Genomic DNA, 20,007 nt, shown 5'->3' with positions numbered 1-20,007 from the left:
CCAGCATTTGGATGACTCTTTACTTTAAAGAAAATTCAGCAAAAATCAGGCCTATTTCTATTTATTTTTCCTCCCTAACCTGATATTTGTCAACTGCCTGGACTCACTTTTCACCCAGTGACTAGCTAACATAAAACATAAATTATTTTTTTAATATTTATTTTTTTTGCTTTATCTCCCACACATTTTTGTCCAAATACACCATAACTGCTCCAACCTTATTTTCCTCCCATCCCTCCTGGACTGCCAGGTGGAGCTGATGGGTGTGAGTGGATACAAAAACCTGCCAGGAAAAAAAAAAACCTGGCACACCTGTAATCCTGGAGCACACCATCCTGGTGCTTCCCCAGCACAGTGAGAGACCAGAGGCAGAAATCAATACAGACAGAGTTTTTATGATTAAAAAAACTGTGCATTTCGACAAACAGCTGGCAGTTACACCCACCCCTCATCCCCCTTAATGCAGAAAATGCATGTCTGGAACCCAGATGTCTGATTTTCTAATGCCACGTGTGATGACCCACTAGGACTGTGCTTGAGTTAATCTCCTGCTTTTGGCTACCAGACAAGAGCCCAAAGGCAGGCCCACCCTGTACTCCACTCCAGTTGACTCTAAAGAGAACCAATCCCCCTTTCCAAGGCATTATTTTCATGTAAAAAACCTATAATTTCTATCCACTGATTGAAAACACCTCTGAAAATCAACATGTGGGACATAAACTGATTTATTTTTATGAAAAAATGTAAACAAAGAAGAATTTTAATGAGGTGGGTTTGTTTCTTTTTTCCAAGATGTCCATGGGGAAATAAGGCTGTTCCTAGTAAACTGAATGGCACCGTGGCTGGTTGTCTTGTCCAGAGGCCAAGTGACAGTCTGGTCACAACCCAAAATAAAAGGAGCACAGGGTTCAGCACCCAGGCATGGTGCTGATGGTACAGATAAAGCCCTGGTGCCTGAAATTCCTCCTTCCTTAGCAGAAAGAAAAGATACTCAGGGAGCTTTGGAGGGGATGGGGAGGCATCACCCAGGGGTTGTGGGGGATGGAGGGCTGAGCTCAGCTCAGACTCCCCCACCCCACACGTCTCTGAACCCCTTAATTTGTCCCTACCAGGGAGACCTGTGGCTGCACACAAATTATTTGTCTTCCCTGCACCAACCTAAAACTCCCTGTGGAGCCCCAGGTCTGGAAGCCTCCTTTCATCTTCCCAGGCACGTCGGGGTCTCGCCGGATCCCGGTTCCCGTCACGTTTCGGAACAAAGGCGTGAACCCAGCCCGGAGCCTCCCGGGAGAGGCGTCCTGCGGGCTCAGATGCACACACACAGCCACTGACACACACACACAGAGCTCACAGACAGCTACAGGCACATCGACACAGCCACAGCTTCCAGAGCAGTGGGATTGCTCCTCCTGCTCCTTCCCAGGCCTTGGGCTGTGGACACAGCCAGGTCTGCTCCTGCTCGGGCACGGGGTGAGGAGCAGAGCTGGTCTGAGATCATAGAATGGTTTGGGTTGGACAGGACCATAAAGATTATCTGATTCCAACCCTCCTGCCATGGGCAGGGACACCACGGGCAGGAGTGCTCCACTCTGACAGGGTCAGGAGTGGTGTGGGCACAGGAGGGAGAGCCTGAAGGCATCCACGATTGATCTGTACAGTCTTGGGTGCCAGGTGCCCCAAAATTGCCATGGCAAGACCTCTGGAGTCCCTTGCTGGGCAGCACCAGAGGTCTCTGCCCCCCGTGCCAGGTACAGGCAGCTGTGTGCACTGGAAAGGCAAGAAAATACAGCATCCATCTCACATTCTGCTGGGCAGGGAGGGAACCCCCTGTGCTGCTCATCACAGCAATTTCTCCCTTAGGTTTTAAGTCTTATTTTGAGTTCATTACCCAAAAGTCCCCTTTCTCCTCTTGAAGTTCCTCTCTCGGATGGATGTGTGTTGCTACAGAGGATCCGGGGTTTGCTGGTGCTGCTGCTGGGGGGTGTCAGCCTGGGGGTTTCTCTGTCAGGAGATGTCTTGGGTACAACACTTCCTTGTTTGCAGGGTGAACCACAGGGTGTCTTGTGGCTGACAGCAGGATCCAACAGGGCCAGAAACGGGTGTTGCTCCAGGTGTGACTTCCAGGGCACACAGGAGACTTCTGGGCAGCTGGAATCTCTGAATGTGCCCATGCTGAGTCCATGATCTATGCCACAGGCAAGAAGAGGCTGTAGTGCCCTGGACTCTACGGAGCAATCCAAAAACAAACCTTCTCACCACTTCTTGGTGCTGGTGCCACTTGACTCACAGTCCTTTGCTTGCTGGGAGGGCTCCTTCCCACTGGAAATCAGCTTCCCACCTGAAGCAGCCCCATGGATCACACGCTTGGAGCAGCAGAGGCTGAGGGTTGGTGCCCAAGGAGACATCCATGAAGGACAGTGACGTGGTGGTTGCTCCAGCCTGGGAGGAGGGGAAGGGGAAGGGAAGAGGGATTTTGCTTTGTGGCTGATTTTTGACCCCTCCTTTGATTTCTGAGCACAGCCACCCACACCGAGCTGCGTCCTGTGGGAGGAAGAGGAGGAGAAGGGACTTGGCAAAGGAGCTGAGTGATGTGTTGTGTCTGGATGCTCTCCAGGCTTCTTCCACGCAGGTCCTGCCTTCCCCACGAGCCATTCCAGTGGCCATCTCTACGCTGCCACCAAGCCCAGCTGCGGGTTCCCTCTGCTCCTCGTTGGCCTCTCCTCACCCAGCCATGAGGCAGAGAGAGTCCTCTCCCTCTTTCTCCCCCGTCCTTCCCTCTCCTTCCCCCCCGTTCAGCACAGCGAGAACCGGCGGGAGTTGATGTTCATCTTGGTGACCCCAATGAGCTTGAGGGGCGTGGAGAGGCTGAAGGAGCTCACGAGGGGGAAATCACAGAAGAGGTCGGCGAGCTCGTCCCTCTCCTCCAGCTCGTAGGTGGCATCGTTGAGCATGCGCTGGTGCAGGTGACACGTCTGCTCGATCTTCAGCTTGTTGATGTCGCTGCGCAGCCGCATGAGCTGCCTGGCCAGCTGCTGGTCCTGCAGGCGCATGTCTGCCTGCAGCAGGGAGGGAAAAGGTCTTTTAGTGGCAAATCCGCTGTCTCCCTGCTGGGGAGGGCGAACTGTGGGGAATGGAAGGGTGTTGAGGTGCTTGAGCGCGTCCAGAGAAGGGTGACAGGGCTGGGGAAGGGTCTGGAGCACAAGCCCTGTGAGGAGCGGCTGAGGGAGCTGGGGGAGCCTCAGGAGAGCCCTCATCATCACCATCATCCCCACAACTCCCTGACAGAGGGGTGCAGCCAGGTGGGGCCGGGTTCTGCTCCCAGGGAATCAGCAACAGGATGAGGGGACACAGCCTTAAGCTGCTCCAGGGGAAGTTTAGGCTGGACGTCAAGACAAAGCTCTTCACAGGAAGAGTGATTTGGCATGGAATGGGCGGCCCAAGGAGGTGACAGAGTCACCATCCCTGGAGGTGTTTAAAAAAAAGGCTGATTGTGTCATGGTCTGGTTGGCGAGGTGGGGTTAGGTCATAGGTTGGACTCAGTCTCAAAGGTCTTTTCCAACCTTGTTGATTCTGTGAACTCATCCAGAGGTGCTGGATCTGTGAGGGAGACAGGGATCTTCCAAGCCAGCAATGCATCCCAGAAAATTACCAGCTCAAGATGGGGAATTTTTAACAATAAATTCTGTGCCTGCTCATGTTTTCAGGAGCACCAGGAAACGGGAATTAAAGCCGAGCCAAGGCTGTTGGCTTGGGTATCCGTCAGGCTTCAGAGCCTCCTTCTCAACCTTAAACAAAGCCCAAATTAATTTTGCTCATAAGGCAGCAGCCACAGGGAGACAGAGCAATTAGAAGTGGAAAGGACCAATTAAAAGAACACCAAGAAAAGAACTGATCACCAAATACTCAGCCTGGGTTTCCAGCCTGCATAAATCAGGGCTGGTCCATGACAGACTCCACCTCCCCTGTGGCTTATTTTATCTGGGTGATCTGAAGTGGTTCTCAGGATGGGACCTCCATGGTTTCCCACAGGACAGAAAACTACAACCTCCCAAGCTAATGATCTAGATGTTTTGGAGGTATTTTTTTCTCCCCTGGCACCTGGCTTGGGAAGGTGGAAGACTCAGAAGTAATGAAAAGAAAGAGGTCTTTTATTAAAAAAGGATCTAACTCATAACTTAGAAAATTCATTGTCACAGGCTGTTGTGGGTAGTGAAGGAAGGAGGTGAACACTTGGTGTGGGAATCAGCCTGGCAAAAGGAGCAGGCAGGGCTGGAAAATCAGATCAAGACAATTCCCACTTCCCTCCTCACAGAAAAGCAACAAAACCACAAAAGCTACAAAGAAAAGAAGGTGAGAAAGAAGCTGAGCAGGCTCACCAGAGGGGCTGGAACAGGATGATCTCTAAGGTCCTTTCCAGCTCAGCCAGTTCTAGGAATTGGAAACGTTCTGGGATAAAACTTGGGATAAAAAAATTTGGGATAAATTTCCCTTTCCTGGATTTTAGCAGCACGGATGTGATCAGACCATATCAGTTTCCCTCCAGGCCTGAAAACGAGCTGCTCAATTTGTAGGTACAGATGTAGCTCTGGGGGACGGGAGTAAATTATTCCTGGCCTGGTGGCTTGTGCATGAAGATGCAGAAGGGGAAGGAGGAGGGAAAGCTCGCCTTAGAGAGCCCACAGAGACCCTGATATTCCTACATGAGACCTTTCCATGCCTGACACAAGGGCTGCTGCAAGGAGGGTGTGAACCAAAGCAGCCTCGGGGTTGCTTTAGCTTGTGCCATGATCAAACAAAACATGAGGCAAACAGAGAATCCCAGAATGGTTTGGGTTGGAAGAGACCCTAAAAATCATCCAGTTCCACCCCCTGCCATGGACAGGGACACCTTCACTATCCCAGGGTGCTCCAAGCCCCATCCAGCCTGGCCTTGGACACTTCCAGGGATGGGAACCTGTGCCAGGGCCTCCCCACTCTCACAGGGAAAAATTCTTTTCTAGTATCTAAATCCCTTCAAACCCAAATCATTCTCTGATTCTCTGACTCTACAGAGGCATCCTGGGGGACCTTGCCTGATGCTCCCAGCCAGCAGTAAGACTCCAGCTTGGCTGTCTGGAGAGGATTAAGTCACCTTTGCACCAATCTCTGAGTGAATCTCTCTCTCAGGAAATCTCTCTCAAATTGTTGGCACGGCTGGGGTCATTTACCTTTATCGAAAAAAACCCCACTATTTCCTGTCAGACCTCATAACCTGTGCCCCCAGCAGAGCAATGCCACTTGGCAGGTTTTTATTCTCCCACCTGAGTTACAATAAAAATAATAAAAAAAAATCATTCTGTTGATATTTTTTTCCTGTCTCACAACAAATGCTGGATTTTTATCAGCGAGGTGATCACAGGTGTTATTGAGTGACCCTGGGTCATTCTTTCTTCTCGGCGTATCAAGTTACCTAAGAAATGCCAACAAAGGCTTTCATTGAATATTTGGAAGAATGTGGGATTAAAAAAGCCTCTGCTGCCAGGAAAAAAAAAAAAAAAAAAAAAGCATTTAAAAGAGAATTATGAGGCCATTGTGCAGAGGGCTGTGTGTTATAGGTGCTTTTTTTCTCTTGCTAACCAGCTTTACATTTTTTGACCTGTTCTTGTTTTCCCCCTCTTTTGAGGAATCTGATTTCATGTAAGCTGGAAGGCAAAGAGCTCCAGAAAATAAAGATAAGGAACAAAGCCTGGCAATGGTTGACTAAAACCGTGTGGATGTGGCACTTGGGGACATGGTTTAGTGGTGGCCTTGGCAGTGCTGGGTTAACAGTTGGACTTGATGACCTTCGAGGGCTTTCCCAATTTAAGGAATTTAGAATTCCATGTTTTTGTGAGAGGATGGTGCGCACAACGGGGGAGATGGAAGATGGGATGAGGGCTGTCACTGCCTGTGCTCCTTGGAAGGCTGCCTTGTCTTCCCAAGGGCTTGGGAGTTCCTTTCCTGGTGACAGGTCCTGTGGAGGCAGCTCTGTGGGGGGACAGCTGAGGGTGGAGCACCAAAGTTGAGCCACTCTGTGGGGCATGAACCCTCACCCCCCACACTCATCCCTGGGGCTTGGCTGGAGATGCGAACCCCCTGCCCTGCATCCTTGGAGCTGTCCCATTGAACTCTGCTCTGTTCAAACCCTCCCAGAATACTGAGCAGAATCACAGCCAGAGCCCAGGAATCCTCGTTCTCCTTCCCTTTCCCAGAGGCTCTGCACAAACTCTAAATCCATTTCCCCCCATCCCATGCTGAGGCCCAATCTCTGGAAAGGATGGGTGATGTCCCTTTAAAAGCAGCTGCTGTCAGGACAGCAGAGCTCCACAAAGCTGCCTGGGAGTGAATTCTGGGATTACAGGGGGGAAGCTGTGGGGTTTTTGGCTTGCAGAGTTCACCCACAGGGCTGGTCACCACGGGGTAACTCCACACTCCGGTTTATCCGTGTGGGGTGGCAGCAGGATCCCACACACGGATGCAGCATCCTGGAAAAACCCGTGGGGAGCATCCAGCCAAAGCCAGGATTTTGATTTTCTTTGATCCTCTCATGGCCAGGGAAAGGAAGAGCCTTAGGTGTTTCTTGCTCATAAAAACCAGCATTTTAACACATTCTGCCTCTCTCTGCACACCCAGCTCCAGCTGTTTCTCACCAGCAGGGCTGGGGAATGCTGTTGGAATGGACAGGATGCCGGGTTGAGCTTCCCAGGCTGGAAGAGGGAACCAAACTCAGGTCCTTCCTGGCAGTGAAGCTGAAATGGAAAGCTCGGGACCACAGGATCTTATGAACCTAGGGAGGATTTTCTGCTTGGATTGATCCTCAGAGTGTCCCAGGGATGTTTAATATGGGTGAGGGAGAGAAAGCTTTGGATACATCCTTTGTTTTCCAGTCTAGGTGGCTCATCCTAAATAGCTACATGCAGTTGCCTTCAATTTTGCCTTCATCAGACAGGAAGACCAGCAATTTTCCCTTTTCCAGCAGTCCAGCTTTTCTATGCATTGCTTTTGGGGGATTTTCAGCAGGCAGCACCTCAAGGCATGGAGGTGAGGAGCTCTTTGAGATTTCCCTCTCTTCCCAAAAGAGAAGATCCCTGTGGATGAAGCCCCAGCCTGGTCCATGAGCTCAGGGGGATGGTCTGTGGAGAGGCAGCTGCTCCCACAGGGAGCATCTCCAAAAGATCAAAAGAAGCTGAAATGTGAATTGGCACTTCCCTGAGTGCACCCACTTGGATTCAAGCACAAAGAAGCGCAGGCCACTTGTCAGATCCTTGCCAAACCTTTCAGACAAGTCCACTTTGTGTTTTATTTTGGGGCTTCTTCAAAAGTGCTCAGATGCCACCATGTCATGATTAATTTTAGGTGCTCACGCCCTTGTGGTGCAACCCACAGCCCCAGATGAGTTTTCCCAGATCCTTCTGGAGCCCCTGGGAGTTACCCACCACCAAATCCCAGGGGTCCTCTGCCAGCTGGACCATGCAAAGCCTGTCATGGGCCCCACATCTCACTCTTCCTCAGTGTTGTTCAGGCTGTGCTGGCTCCCTCTCTCCCCAGAACAGGGTGGCTGAACCCAAAGGGACCCTTGGGGGTTGTCCTGTTCCATGATAAATCCTAAACTCTTCCCTGGTTTCAGCAATTTAACAGTAGAGGTCACAGAGTCACAGAATGGTTTGGATTGGAAAGGACCTTAAAGCTCATCTCATTCCACCCCTGCCATGGGCAGGGACACCTTCCACTATCCCAGGCTGCTCCAAGTCCCATCCAACCTGGCCTTGGACACTGCCAGGGATCCAGGGGCACCCACAGCTTCTCTGGGCAACCTGTGCCAGGACCCACCACCCTCATAATGAGGAAATTTGTTGCTGCTTCGTTGTTTAAATTCACTCAAGCACTTGTTCAGCCAATATGAATATCCCAAATGAAAGTAAAAGGGCTTAACATTTAATTTTTAAAAATCTGACCAATAGGGCACTGGTGTTTTATGATTTCCCAGGAGGGACCATCAGACATTTGTGTTCCTTTTCAAGTCTTTCCTGCATTCTGACTCACACCCCCCAGATTTCAGTGCCAAACTGGTGAATTTGAGATAGAAAACTCATTTTTCCTAAAAGGACAGAGTTAAAACTGCTCTAAGATGTCCCTGTTCATAGGGTTGTACTTTAGCTGTACTTAGGAGGGAGAGTGCTTAATTTCATAACTTGTAAAACCTGGCAGATTTCAAAGAGCAAAGTGTGAGTCCTCAAGTCTGTCACCCTCCCTGGGCTGGGGATGGTTTTGCTCTGGGCACAGATGAGGAGCTGCCACTCTTGACAGTGCAAAGGCAAACACAAGGGCAAAGAGGCAGGAGGAGCTGGGGAGGGAAATGTTCCAGCCCCAGGGCAGCTCAGCATGTGCTGAGAGCTGCAATTTGCTCCTACACCTCCACAGAGCCTCTCAGCACAAAAACAAGAGCAGTTTGCATGTCTGAATAAATCAGCTTCTCGGGGCCAGGTTCTCAGCAGGGCCCAGCTGACGTGGCTGAGGCTCTGTGGGTTTATGTCAGTCCCACAAACCCAGCCTGGGGTGCAGAACCAGGGTCTGGGATGGGTCACGTGAGGTGACAGGCCAGGAAAGGCAGATGGACAATAAAACCTTGGGTTTATCTTTTCTCCAGGTGAGCAGCCTGAACCTGGCTGAAGCCAAATCAGAGCAGGCTCTGGAGACACACAGGAAAATTCCTTACAGTGTCAGATGATGACTTTTGTGCAGATTGGGAGTAACAAGAGATAGGGCAAGAGGAAACGGCCCCAGGTTGCACCAAGAGAGGTTTAAATTGGATATTAGGAAAAATTTCTTCAGCAAAAGGATTGTCCAGCCCTGGCACAGCTGCCCTGGGCAGTGGAGGAATCCCCATCCCTGCAGGGATTTGAAAGCTGTGTGGATGTGGCTTGGGAACATGGTTTAGTGCTGGCCTTGGCAGTGCTGGGGAGTGCTTGGACTCGATGGTCTTAGAGGGCTTTCCCTACTTAAACCCTTCCATGACTACCAAATTTACTCTCCTGCCTCTGCTGCTTTTGGCTGGGAGAGAGTTAAATCCAAATCTGGGTGGTCCTGTACCAATTGCCTGTTGGGAACAGCCCCCAGCATGTGCAAACTCCTGAAGCTCCATGTGCTTGGCAGGACGCTCCCTGGGACAAGCCAGAACCATTCCAGGGGGATGCTGCTGAAACAGCCCAGCCTGAACACGCTGGGAGCTGTGCTGAGGGTTGGGGGTGATGGAGCTGCACGCTCTGCCTTTCATTCCGTAAGGACACAGCTGCTGCACTTCTTTCCTGCATGGAAACAATCTCCACACTCACCAGCTTCTGCCTCTTCATAGGACAGGTGGATCCTACAGACCCTAAATAACCTTATGGTGGGATCACAGAATCGTGGGATGGTTTGGCTTGGAAGGCACCTTAAAGCTCATCTTGTTCCACCCTGCTCTGGGCAGAGACACCTTCCACTGTCCCAGGTCGCTCCAAGCCCCAATGTCCAACCTGGCCTTGGACACTTCCAGGGATCCAGGGGCAGCCACAGCTTCTCTGGGCGCCCTCGCCACTCTCACAGCCAAGAATTCCTTCCGAATTTCCCATCTAACTCTGCCTTCTGGCAGAAGGAAGCCATTGCCATTTGTCCTGTCCTTCCAGGCACTTGTCCAAAGTCCCTCCCCATCTTTCTTGTAGGCTCCTTCAGGAACTGGAAGGCCACAATTAGGTCATCCCAAAACCTTCTCCAGGCTGAACACCCCCAATTCCCTCAGCCTTTCCCACAGCAGAGCTGCTCCATCCCTCTGCTCATCCTGGTGCCCCCTCTGGGCTCTCTCCAGCAGCTCCAGGTGCTCCCTGTGCTGGGCCCCAGGGCTGGGGCAGCTCTGCAGGTGGGGTCTCACCTGAGAGGGGCACAGGAACACAATCCCACCCTCCCCTGCTGCCCACACTGGGGGATCAGCCCAGGACCTGCTTGGTTTCTGGGCTTCATCGTGCTGCAGAGCCTTCCTGATGGCTTTGCCACCACAACACGAGGAAAAACGAGGAAAAATCCTGTCTGTGTTGGGATGTTTGGAAACTTGTTCCTCTATTTGACAAGAAACTGGATTTCACCCTTGAAATGTAATGTGAAATGCACCTTTTGGTTCCAGCACCGTGTGATGGGATGGCCTGGCCGTGCTCCCTCTGCCTGCTGGCAGCTCTTACCCATACTCGTGCCTCCAGCACAGCTATTTCACCCTGTGCTCGGTCAAAAAATTGCTCTCTCTTTTGGGGAAATTGTTCTAAATTACCAGTCACGTCCAGATCCAGCAAAGACCAGTATAATTAAGTGGCTGGGAAATGGAAAGTTAGGAACAATTAGGGTTTGCTTGGCCTTTTCTCGTCTTTAATTTAAACTTTCAGTTTCTGACAGATGGTGGTTTAGACACCACACCCCAGTCTAAGGGTAGAATCAGACTCTGAGACAATTTGTACTTCCATCACAGGCAGAGATTGAAAGAAAACCCCAAATCTTTTAAAATCGAGGGTTCTGAGAAGGAAAATCTGCTTCTTACTCTCTTTGATCATCTTGAGATTCGGGGTTTACATCAAGTGTGAATTTAAGATTGCACCCAGATTCAGGTCACAGATCTGGAGCTGAGGTTCTCCAGAGCACTGAGGGGCTGTAGGGGATCATCTCAAAGCTGTTCCTAATATTCCTGAAAGCCACAATCCTGAGAAAGAAAGTCACCAAAATGCAATATCCAGAACCACCTCTGTAAATAAATCCTTAGGGGGACCAGTGGAGTTGGGTGAATGTAGCAACAGAAAGTTGACAAATCAACGTTATCTGAGGCAAAAGTCACAAAGAAATCTTCAAAACTGTTATTTGTTTTTGTCAGAAGTTTTCCTCAAAGATTTCAGCGCTTCTCAGAAGCAAAATGTCTGCACAGGAACATTTTCACAAGTGTTGGCCACAAGTGATGTCCCAGACCCTGCTGCAAATATTCCTGCTGGGACTCACAGGCAAAATTCCAACTGGGCAACAGAAACAAAGCCACGTGTCATGAGTCACTTCCAGTGATTTGGGCCAAATAAATAAAGACTTTTCCTGCCAGTGAGGAGAAGGGAAGGATCATTGGGAAGTGTGTTTTTGGTGTCTGATTGCTTCTACTCTTGTGAAGGGCACCTGAACTCGGTCTCCATCTCTGACTTCAGCTGCTGTGACAGGGAGATATCCATCCTATAGACCCCCAGAAAATCACAGAATACCCTGAGCTGGAAGGGACCCACAAGAATTGAGTCCAGCTCCTGGCCCTGCACAGGACAACCCCAAAATCACTCTACGTGATCAAGAGCATTTTCCAAACATTTTTTGAACTCTGTCAGGCTTGGTGCATCCTTCTGGGAATTATCCCCAGGCTGTGCTGACTCCTGGGCTTGGCTGGGAGCTGGGTCGGGCCAAGGATGAATTTGTGTCAAAGACCACGAGAGCAAAGTGACAGAGAAAAGGTGAATTCCAGCCCTGTGCCCTGGCTCTCTGGATTTTCCTAGCACAGGTTCCTAGGAAAGACAAAGCTTTTTTTTCCCCTCCTTCTCTGTGAAATGCCCAGCACATAACCACCAGAAATAAACAGATGGGTGAGACAGGGCCCAAGGCTGGGATGGGAGGGTGACTGAAATGCAGACTGGATCTGAATCAAGGAAAAGGCAACAGAGGATGGACCTGGAAGAGCCAGGTGTGGAAAACGCAATGAGTGATGGAAAACACAATGACTGATTGTTGCCTTTCCACCTGGGGCTGCAGGCAGGTAGGAACAAGGAGTTTCCCCACTCTTTCATTTTTATCCCCCCTGGGAAATCTGTGCTAACAGGGACAGGCAATCACTTACCAGCTCCTTCCTGAGCCACGTCAAAGCTTCGTCGATGCTCTCAAAGCCACCTATTCTCCCTGAGGTGACAGTCCCCTTGTCCTGGGCAGGGCTCCCGTTGAGGTGCAGCTGCACCTTCCTCATGGGGACAGTCTCCCCTGGGGTCTTTTTGGCCTTGGTGGCCTCGTCCTCCCCGTCCCCCTCGGGCTGGGGACTCTTCCAAGCCTGCTCCTCCAGCTTTGCTTTCCATTCCAAGTAGGAAGGGCGCCTGGTCTCCAGTCTCAGCTTCTCTGTCAACGCCTTGAGGGTCCTCAGGTGATCATCCGGAGGAGGAACCCCCCCAGAGCCTGCATCCATGCTGTCCAGAGCCTCTTCTATTTGGATCTGGGGCACAGACATCCTCTCTGGGGGTCCAAAGGCATAGAGGTGGGCTGGGAAGGACCAAGGATGGAGATGAGAACCCTCAAGGTTTGCCCAGGGGTCACGAGGTGCTCAGCACAGCTCCCTGGAGGACAGCTGAGGTGTGGGCCCCTGCTCAAGCACCAAACTAGCCTTGGATGAACACCTGGAAGAAAGGAAAAGAAAAAAAGGGTTGGTTTTGAGAAGGAAAAGGGAGTGAGGAGAGACAGCTCTTGCTGGAGCAGGGGAGTGAGGGTTTTGGGAGAGGCTCAGTGCCAAGGTGCTGCTGGGGAGGGTGACCTCACCTCGGTTATCTGAGTGCTCTGGGGCAGGAACAGACAGGCTTTTAGCAAAGCTCTGGTTACCTGCACCTCCAATCTTAACTCAAGGGGCCACGGAAGGGCTGCCAAGGAGGCAGGGACACATTCCCAGACTCCAAAGTCCTCTGGAGACAGCAGTGGCTGCTGCTGGATGTTGGGCTGTCTGGTTTTGCTGATTTTCTGCCTGGCAAACCCACATTTCCCCATGTAGGCAAATCAGGTCCAAATGAAATAGGACAACTTGAAAGAGGGGAAGTTTAGATAATATATTAGGGAGAAATCCTTCCCTGTGAGGGTGGGGAGGCCCTGGCACAGGGTGCCCAGAGAAGCTGTGGATGACCCTGGATCCCTGGAAATGTCCAAGGCCAGGATGGACAGGGTTTGGATCGATCTGGGACAGTGGAAGGTGTCTCTGCCAAGGGCAGGAGGTGGCACTGGATGATCTTTAAGGTCCCTTCCAACCCAAACCGTTCTGGGATTCTGCGAACCCAAAGTTCTCCCAAGAGTTTGAGTCAAAAGGAGAACTGGAAAAAGGGATTTATTCTCCCTCACACCACACCCCCCTCCAGTTTTACAGATCTGGGTTTAGTTCTGGGTTTGTTAAAGCTGCAGCCTGAGGATTCAGCTCCTTCCTGACCCTCTGGCTCCAGTCAGGAACACGTCCCTGCCATGTGAGGAACTATCTGGGGTGCTGGCATGGTTTGGGTTCAGACACCCAGGGAGACTTGGACTTGTGGTTTCCATCACTGGCCACGTCCAGTTTGTCCAGTGGGAATGGTCCCTTGCACACAACCCTTAGGAGCAGCAGCCCAGGAGCCTCCTCCCCACTTCTCCTCCTGCAGCCCTCATGGAGGCTGTGCCTAAAGCTGGTCTGACAAACCCTGGCACCTGGAGGGGCAGAGGACTCAACAACTCCTCAAGAGTTAAGCTCAGGCAGCTTCTGTATTCATTTGCCAGCAGGATCAGATAAGAGACATTTTCAAGGTCGTGTGCTCATCTATAGCTGAGCTAGGAATAGATCCAGAGCTCTCCTCTGAACATCAGGCACAAACCAAAATACTTTTCTGCCTGCCTGGTGAGATGCTTGGAAAACCAGGCAGGATGTGTGCAGCTTCCTAGAGCTACTCAGCCATTCTTCTGCCTGCCATTTCCACAAAGGCATGTGAGCTCTGAAATCCAGACCATAATTACGCCTCTCCAACCTTTTCAGTAAGAAGATTCAATTTAAAATAAACACCGAGTGAGAGCAAGACTTATCCCAACAATTGTGTGGGGGCACATGAGCTGAAGGAGGAGCTGATAGTGTACACACAGACAGTGTGGGGGTGGAGAATTAGTCATGTTGTGGTCTCCTTCCTGCTCCTATTTATGTTAATGAGAGCTTTTCGTGGAGAGGGAGCACTCACAGACACTCTGTCAGGTTGAAGCCAACAGCTCTCGTGCCTGGAACAGAAACAATTTTCCTTCTTCTGTTTAAAAAGAGGGGAAAGCAGTGGGCTGCCCTGGTGGAGGGGTGCTCTGTAGGGCTCAGGGCATGTGGATAAATTTACATTTCCTCCCACTCCAACTTCCCCAAATCAATAAATGAAAACAAGTAATGACTTTAAAGACCTCATTTCTAAGCTGCTTTTTTTTCTGTCCTATGAGACCTCTGTGGAGATTGCTGAGGGTGGCCCAAACCCAGCAGGCAGTCCAAGGCTCTGCTGCAGTTCCACACTGGGCTGCTGGATTTGCTAACCCCTGGCAAGGATCATATTTTTATCGTTTTCTCAATGCCACAGCTACAAAACAGAGCCCCACACAAACCCTCCTGTCCTGTGCTTCAGTGTGTATGGAATCCTCCGGGTGAGAATGGCCCCTGGAATTTGAGCCCTGGGCACAGCTGAGTTAACATTTAGAGCATTGGACCATGAAAGCAGGACAGCAGCTTGGAGCATCCCCTTTGTCACAACCCTGCTGACAACTCCCCCTCCCTGCCACCACAACTCCCAGCGGCTTTGGAGGAGATGTGGTTTTTCTACCCCAAAAGCAGCATTGATTCATCCCTCACTTTCTGTCTGGTGTAACATAAACCTCTCATTCCCTCTGCAGGGACACCCCCTAAACTGGCAGCTCTCTTCCCCAGCCTGCCCAAACCCCAGAGTGACAGAAGGGAGCCACCTCTCATTTCCTATCAATATCTTGGACTTGGATCAAAGACCTGCTGTGGAGAAAGAGATCTGAGAGTTGTGAGGGTGTGAAAAACGCCCTTGTGCAGTGACACAAACCCTCTGGTGCCTGAGAGTTACCAAATTGCCAGGAACAAACCTGCCTCTGGCTCAAATCCACATCACCCCAGTCACCCTGCCCTAGGCTTGGCCCCCCTGGGCTGGCCTGTGATGAGGGGATTTGAGTGATTAATCCTTGATTTGTCTCATTATCACACCTGCCACAGGGAGTTCCTGCCACCCCTAATTAGGGGTAACGAGTTCAGCCCCAAAACAGGGTGAGGGTTTGCTCACACCTCAGTAAGAACCTCTGCTCAGGGCTCTCCCCTTCCCTCAGATGAACCCTGAAAGCACAGAACACAACAGGTCATTGAGACAACAACAAAAAACCCCTTCAATTGATTTCTTGGGTTAGGTTTCCATTGGAGAAGTCAACTGACCTATCCCAAGGGATCAGCACAGGCCTGGGATGGAGAAATAATAGGAATGTTACACTGGGAGTTCAACAATTAGCCAAGGTGGAGGTGTGGGGAGCAAATTATTCTTTTTCCTTCACTATTCCAGGTGGAGTGTGGATTCCTGTAACACCATTTCTTACTGCAGAGGAGGAGCAGTGACTGCAGGAGTCTGGGTTAGAGGAATCCTGCTCCTCTGGAGGCTGGGAAAACAAAAAAGCCTCGATATGAGACAAAACCTCAGCTGACAAAAGCCCTTTTGCCCACACAGACCACGAGTGACACTTCTGGCATGGAGCAAACATGGCAGAGGCAATGGTTCAGCCTGTGAACGACCTTCAAAAAGCACCTCAGCCCCTTGGTGCCTCAGTTTCCCTCTCACTGAGAAGTCAGTCCCTGCAACTGCCCTTCAGGGAAAAAGCTCTTGAGGATTTTTAGAGATGTACAGAATTCACCTCTGGTGTCCCCAGGTCTCACCTGGGTGCCCATGCTCGCACTCCAGCGGGTGCAGGAACACCCCCCATGATCTGTGGAGCTCAGGATGTGCTTCCCCTGGATCTGAAGGTTTGCACAGGGGTCACCCTGGGCCGTGCAGACACCCCCTGACCCTCCAGAGGAAACCCCTGGAGTAAATCCAACCTGCCAACATCACCACCCAGCTCCCAGCAGCAGAGGTGGGATGAAGGAGCAGCAAAGTGGAGCGGGAGGAGTGGGACAGCGCCTGGTGTGCAGGGAGAGCTGTGTTTGCCTCCCTCCTCGCACAGCAGTGACACAGGGGTGGGGTGGGGGTGACTGACCCCCCTGGAGGCCTCTGACCCCCCCTGGGTGGCTGCTGCAGAGAGGAGGAGATGCCTGTGAGAAGGGGTTGCCATAGCAATGGAGCACGGGAGGACTCCGGCTGCTCACTGAGGTGGATGGATGCTCTGGAGCATCCCCAGGGCAGCGGGACTCAGAGGCCTCAGGAATGGGGTGAGGGAAGGGGAGACCCATGAGGATCAACGCTGCAGCTCCCTGGAGCTGGTGGTTCCCTTTCAGGGTGGTTGCACATCACTCACTCCTTTCCCCATGCCAGGATGAGCTCTGTCAGGAGAGGAGCTGCTGTGCTCTGTGGATTTGGTGAGCTGGGGGCTTCCTCACCCTGCCAGAGCCCCCCCACCCTGCTGCTCTGCACTAGGATCCTGCAGAGAGAACAAACCCCACCGACCCCGAGGACAGCTGGTTTAACTGGATTTTATTATTCAGTGTTTACCCACCCAATCCTTTTCTGTAGCAGCTGAAATCCTCTCCTGCAGAAAACCAGGCTGGTCTCAGAGTGACCTTCAGCTTCCCTCCCTTCAAAAGGACAAAACAGCACCATGAAGAGCTGTCTGATCCCGAAGCCAGGACGTGCTCCAGGGCTGGAATTGGTGCTGTCAGGATCAGATGCTCTCTGCCTGCTCAGGATGGTCGGGACAGGATGGAAAGGGCTCTGCCCATGCTGGAGGAGTCATGGCAGAGCCCTCAGTGACACTGAACATGGTGCCCATGGAGACTTTCTGGCCACATTCCTGTCTGTGAGCTTGTACCTTTCTCCATGGAAAAACAACAGCACTGATGAGACCGAAATGGGCGTTACAAGCACAGACGTGGACATGGCATCCACAGAAAAACGGGAAAAGGGAAAAAGAGAGGCTTTCCATTCACATATGACCTGGAGCAAGATGAGGGTTTGCTCCAGCACATCCTTCTGCCCAAATGGCCTCCAGAAAAAGCCCTGAACATTGCAAGGGAGGAGGGGGGAGCAGTGAGGGCTGCAGAAAATCCATCAGAGGGGTGGAGGGATGCAGAGATGGCTGCCCCTGGATCCCTGGAAGTGTCTAAGGCCAGGCTGGACAGGGCTTGGAGCAGCCTGGGATAGAGGAAGGTGTCCATGGCAGGAGTGTCCCCATGGCAGGGGGTGGATGAGCCTTATGGAAGGAACCTCCCTTCCAGCCCAAACCATTTTGTGATTCTGTGAGATTAGAGGGGACCAGTTTGCACTCCCTGCCCCGAGGCACTTCTCCCTGGCTGATTTCCAGCATCACTGGTAGAGTCTGAACCTGTTTCAATAAACACATCTGCACCTTCCTGCCCGACTACACCTCACCCCTCCTGCGTCCCCCTCGCAGCTCCTAGCAGCCTCCTGGTGGGGGAGCAGGGCTGAACCTGCTGCCTGCTTCAGATGGACCCCTGAGCTCCATTTTCAGACTGTTAGGTTCCCCTCGATCAGCAGATTTACAGGCTTTGTGTGGAAATCCTGCATGAAGAGGTGTTTGGCATTCCAGCAAACCAGTCTTCCAGTCAGCTGGAAGCAGCTTCAAACTGGGGAGCTGAACGGGGTCAGTGCCTTCGACCCACCAGCCCAGACCAGGTAGGATTCCTCGTAGGAGGAGAAGGCTTAAGGAGCAGAAGGAAAGGCAAGTTTTCAGGCTCTTGGTGAAGTCTCCATGCCCACCCTTGGAATGTTCTTCTGAGGTCTGTGGAGCCATGGATTATGGGCAGGGGTTTCTTCTCCACGCCCTGCCCCAGGCTCCTGGCAGGTTTTGGAGGTGGCACAGCTAACCTGTTCCCAGAGATGCCCCCAAAGGACCTGTGGCTTGGCACAGCCACGTGTTCCCCTTTTCTCCCTGCTGCCACCCCAAGCAGGGCCACATTTCAGCAAGGAGAGATGGGGACCCCTGTGCCCGTGTGCCCAGGGTAATGAAAAGGGCTGGGACTCCTTGGGAATGAGCCAGGGCAGGCTGAGAAATCCTCTCTTCCCAGGAGACTAGTACAGGGAGTTATTTTTTTCCCCAAATGCAGGAGGCAAGGGTGTGTTTTCAGAAAAAAAAACAAACAACAAAACAAACCCTAACCTTTTTCTGTGTTTTGTTTTGTTGAGGTCCAATCTGCCCAGCACCGAGCTCAGCCCCTGCAGGGACAACACCAGGGCCAGCTCCCACTGGAGAGCCCCAGGCTCCAAGTTAACATGATCAGGGGAGTGGGGTCAGCCCCTCGGTGACCCTCTAATCCCCTTTACATGCCCCTTGTCCCATCCAATTATCCAAACCATGATCGTCCAGCCTCTGTCCTCAGACCTGTCTTCTCCCAGCACTGTGGAATTTAATAGCATTCAAGATCAGCTGGTTGCAAACAGACCCTCCACTCCCTCCCCGCAGAAGGGCTATGCTGCTCTGAGGCTGATTAGTTTTATTTATTTTTTTTCTATTTTTATTTTTTTTTCTCTTTTTCCCCGCAGTGTCTCTGCTACATTTTGCAAACACCTAATGGCTGCGGGGCTGTTGCAAGCCCAGAGCCCGGCAGAAGCCGGATTCCTCCCGTTCTGCTGGATTTTTGTGGTGTACAGACCCCCTCCTCCCCCGCCATGAAGGATGGGGGGGACTTTAATGGGAATATGAAAGCAGAGAAGAGCTGGGATGCAAAAGCCAGCAGCAGCTCCCGTGTGCTGAAATGATGGCTGGCACAGAGCGAACCCACAGCTGCCAAAACAGGCTCGTTCCCGCTGGAAAGTGGGGAGTTCCTCGGATACAGGGGATGAGCAGACAAAGCCAGAGGAGCCAGCTGGGCACAGCTCCTCGCTGGAAGCCAGGAACTTGCTTTTCATCCATTTCCCCCCAGCCCTCTGCTGAGGTCCCCGATGTAGGAAAGCTCCGGAGGGCGCAGGGTTGTGGGATAAGAGGGGGAGCACGGCAGGAAAACAGGGAGGGGTGTCCTTAGAGAGGTGCCTGTGATGGGAGAGGTGCCAGCCCGCCCGGAGCGGAGCGGGTCCGGCTGCAGGATGGGGATGATGCCCTGGTGCAACACCCCGGGGCTCTCGGGCTGGGCTTGCACAAACACTCGTGCTGGGAGGGGTGTGGGCTGGCGCTATTATTTTAACAATTAGCCCCAAGCCGTTATGAAGGGCTCTGAAGAAGTTCTGGCTGGCTTTTTTGGTGGTTTTTTTTTTTTAACATCCCCCTCCTCGGTGTAAACGTGAGCTGCGAGGGCCAGAGCTGAGCAGGTGGAAACCTGCTCTGCTCAGCACACGGTGCCTGATTCAAAAACCCTCGGTAGCTACGCCCTGCGAGGCCACCACGCTCATCCCACCATGTCTGCACTGCACAACCCCACAAACCTTCCCAGGGCTCCTGCACATCTCAGGCGGGGGGCAGAGGGAGCAACAGGTGATTGTCCCGAAACCCGGCCAGCCTCTTCCCTGTCACACCTCACCCAGTGCGGGTGTTCCTGGAGGGGGTGAGAAGCACCACGCTGCTCCCAGCTGAGAGCAAAATCCACAAACATCATCGGCAAAGAGGATTCAGACATTCCCAGTCAATGGGGAGCCACCTGGCCATCCCCAGGGAATGCCGGCGAGGCAGGAGATTGCGGAGAGGGGACACTTTGCAAACCCCAGCAGGGCAGAACCAGAGCCCAGGGCTGAGCTGGTGGGGTCCCCATCACCCCTCTCTGCTGTTCCCCAGGGACCTGCTCCTTGCCGGGGGTCCCCTCCAGGCCCGGGCAGCTCTCGGCAGCTCCCCGTGCTGGGTGTCCCCGGGGTGCTTCTGTCCCCCCAGGCCGCCACCAGCGAAAAACTTACCGGGGCTGGGGTCAGAGAGGGGATTGCACGGACATCCTGGCTCCCTCCTTCCACCTCGGGTCCCCAACTTGGTGTTTGCGGAGCGGTGTCACCAGTGCCTCCCGGAGTCTGGCTCATCCTCCTCCTCTGTGTCTCGCTTCAGAAATCTGTGTGTGTGGTG

At 52.3% G+C, this 20,007-nt stretch overlaps 1 protein-coding gene across 2 annotated transcripts in view; it reads right to left on the bottom strand.

The window, feature by feature from the left end:
* FAM167A (family with sequence similarity 167 member A) overlaps positions 1-20,007 on the bottom strand; it is a 28,601-nt gene extending 8,594 nt beyond the window's left edge. Inside the window, exons 1-3 of one of the 2 annotated variants that reach the window (XM_005528789.3) lie at positions 19,848-20,007; positions 11,894-12,437; positions 376-3,056 (exon numbers count right to left, since the gene is read on the bottom strand). In XM_005528789.3, coding sequence (XP_005528846.1) covers positions 2,793-3,056; positions 11,894-12,271 — 642 coding nt within the window. In that variant the 5' untranslated portion in view covers positions 12,272-12,437; positions 19,848-20,007 and the 3' untranslated portion in view covers positions 376-2,792. Of the gene's footprint in view, positions 1-375; positions 3,057-11,893; positions 12,438-19,847 lie in introns of those variants that run through there. The other variant, XM_088053888.1, reaches the window with a different exon arrangement.

Source organism: Pseudopodoces humilis, chromosome 3, assembly GCF_049639895.1.
Source record: "Pseudopodoces humilis isolate 2021_Gansu_Grassland_sample_001 chromosome 3, ASM4963989v1, whole genome shotgun sequence".
In the NCBI taxonomy this organism is placed as follows: Eukaryota; Metazoa; Chordata; class Aves; order Passeriformes; family Paridae; genus Pseudopodoces; species Pseudopodoces humilis.
The sequence above is the reverse complement of the archived record's forward strand: the minus strand, read 5'-3'. Positions and strand labels throughout refer to the sequence as shown.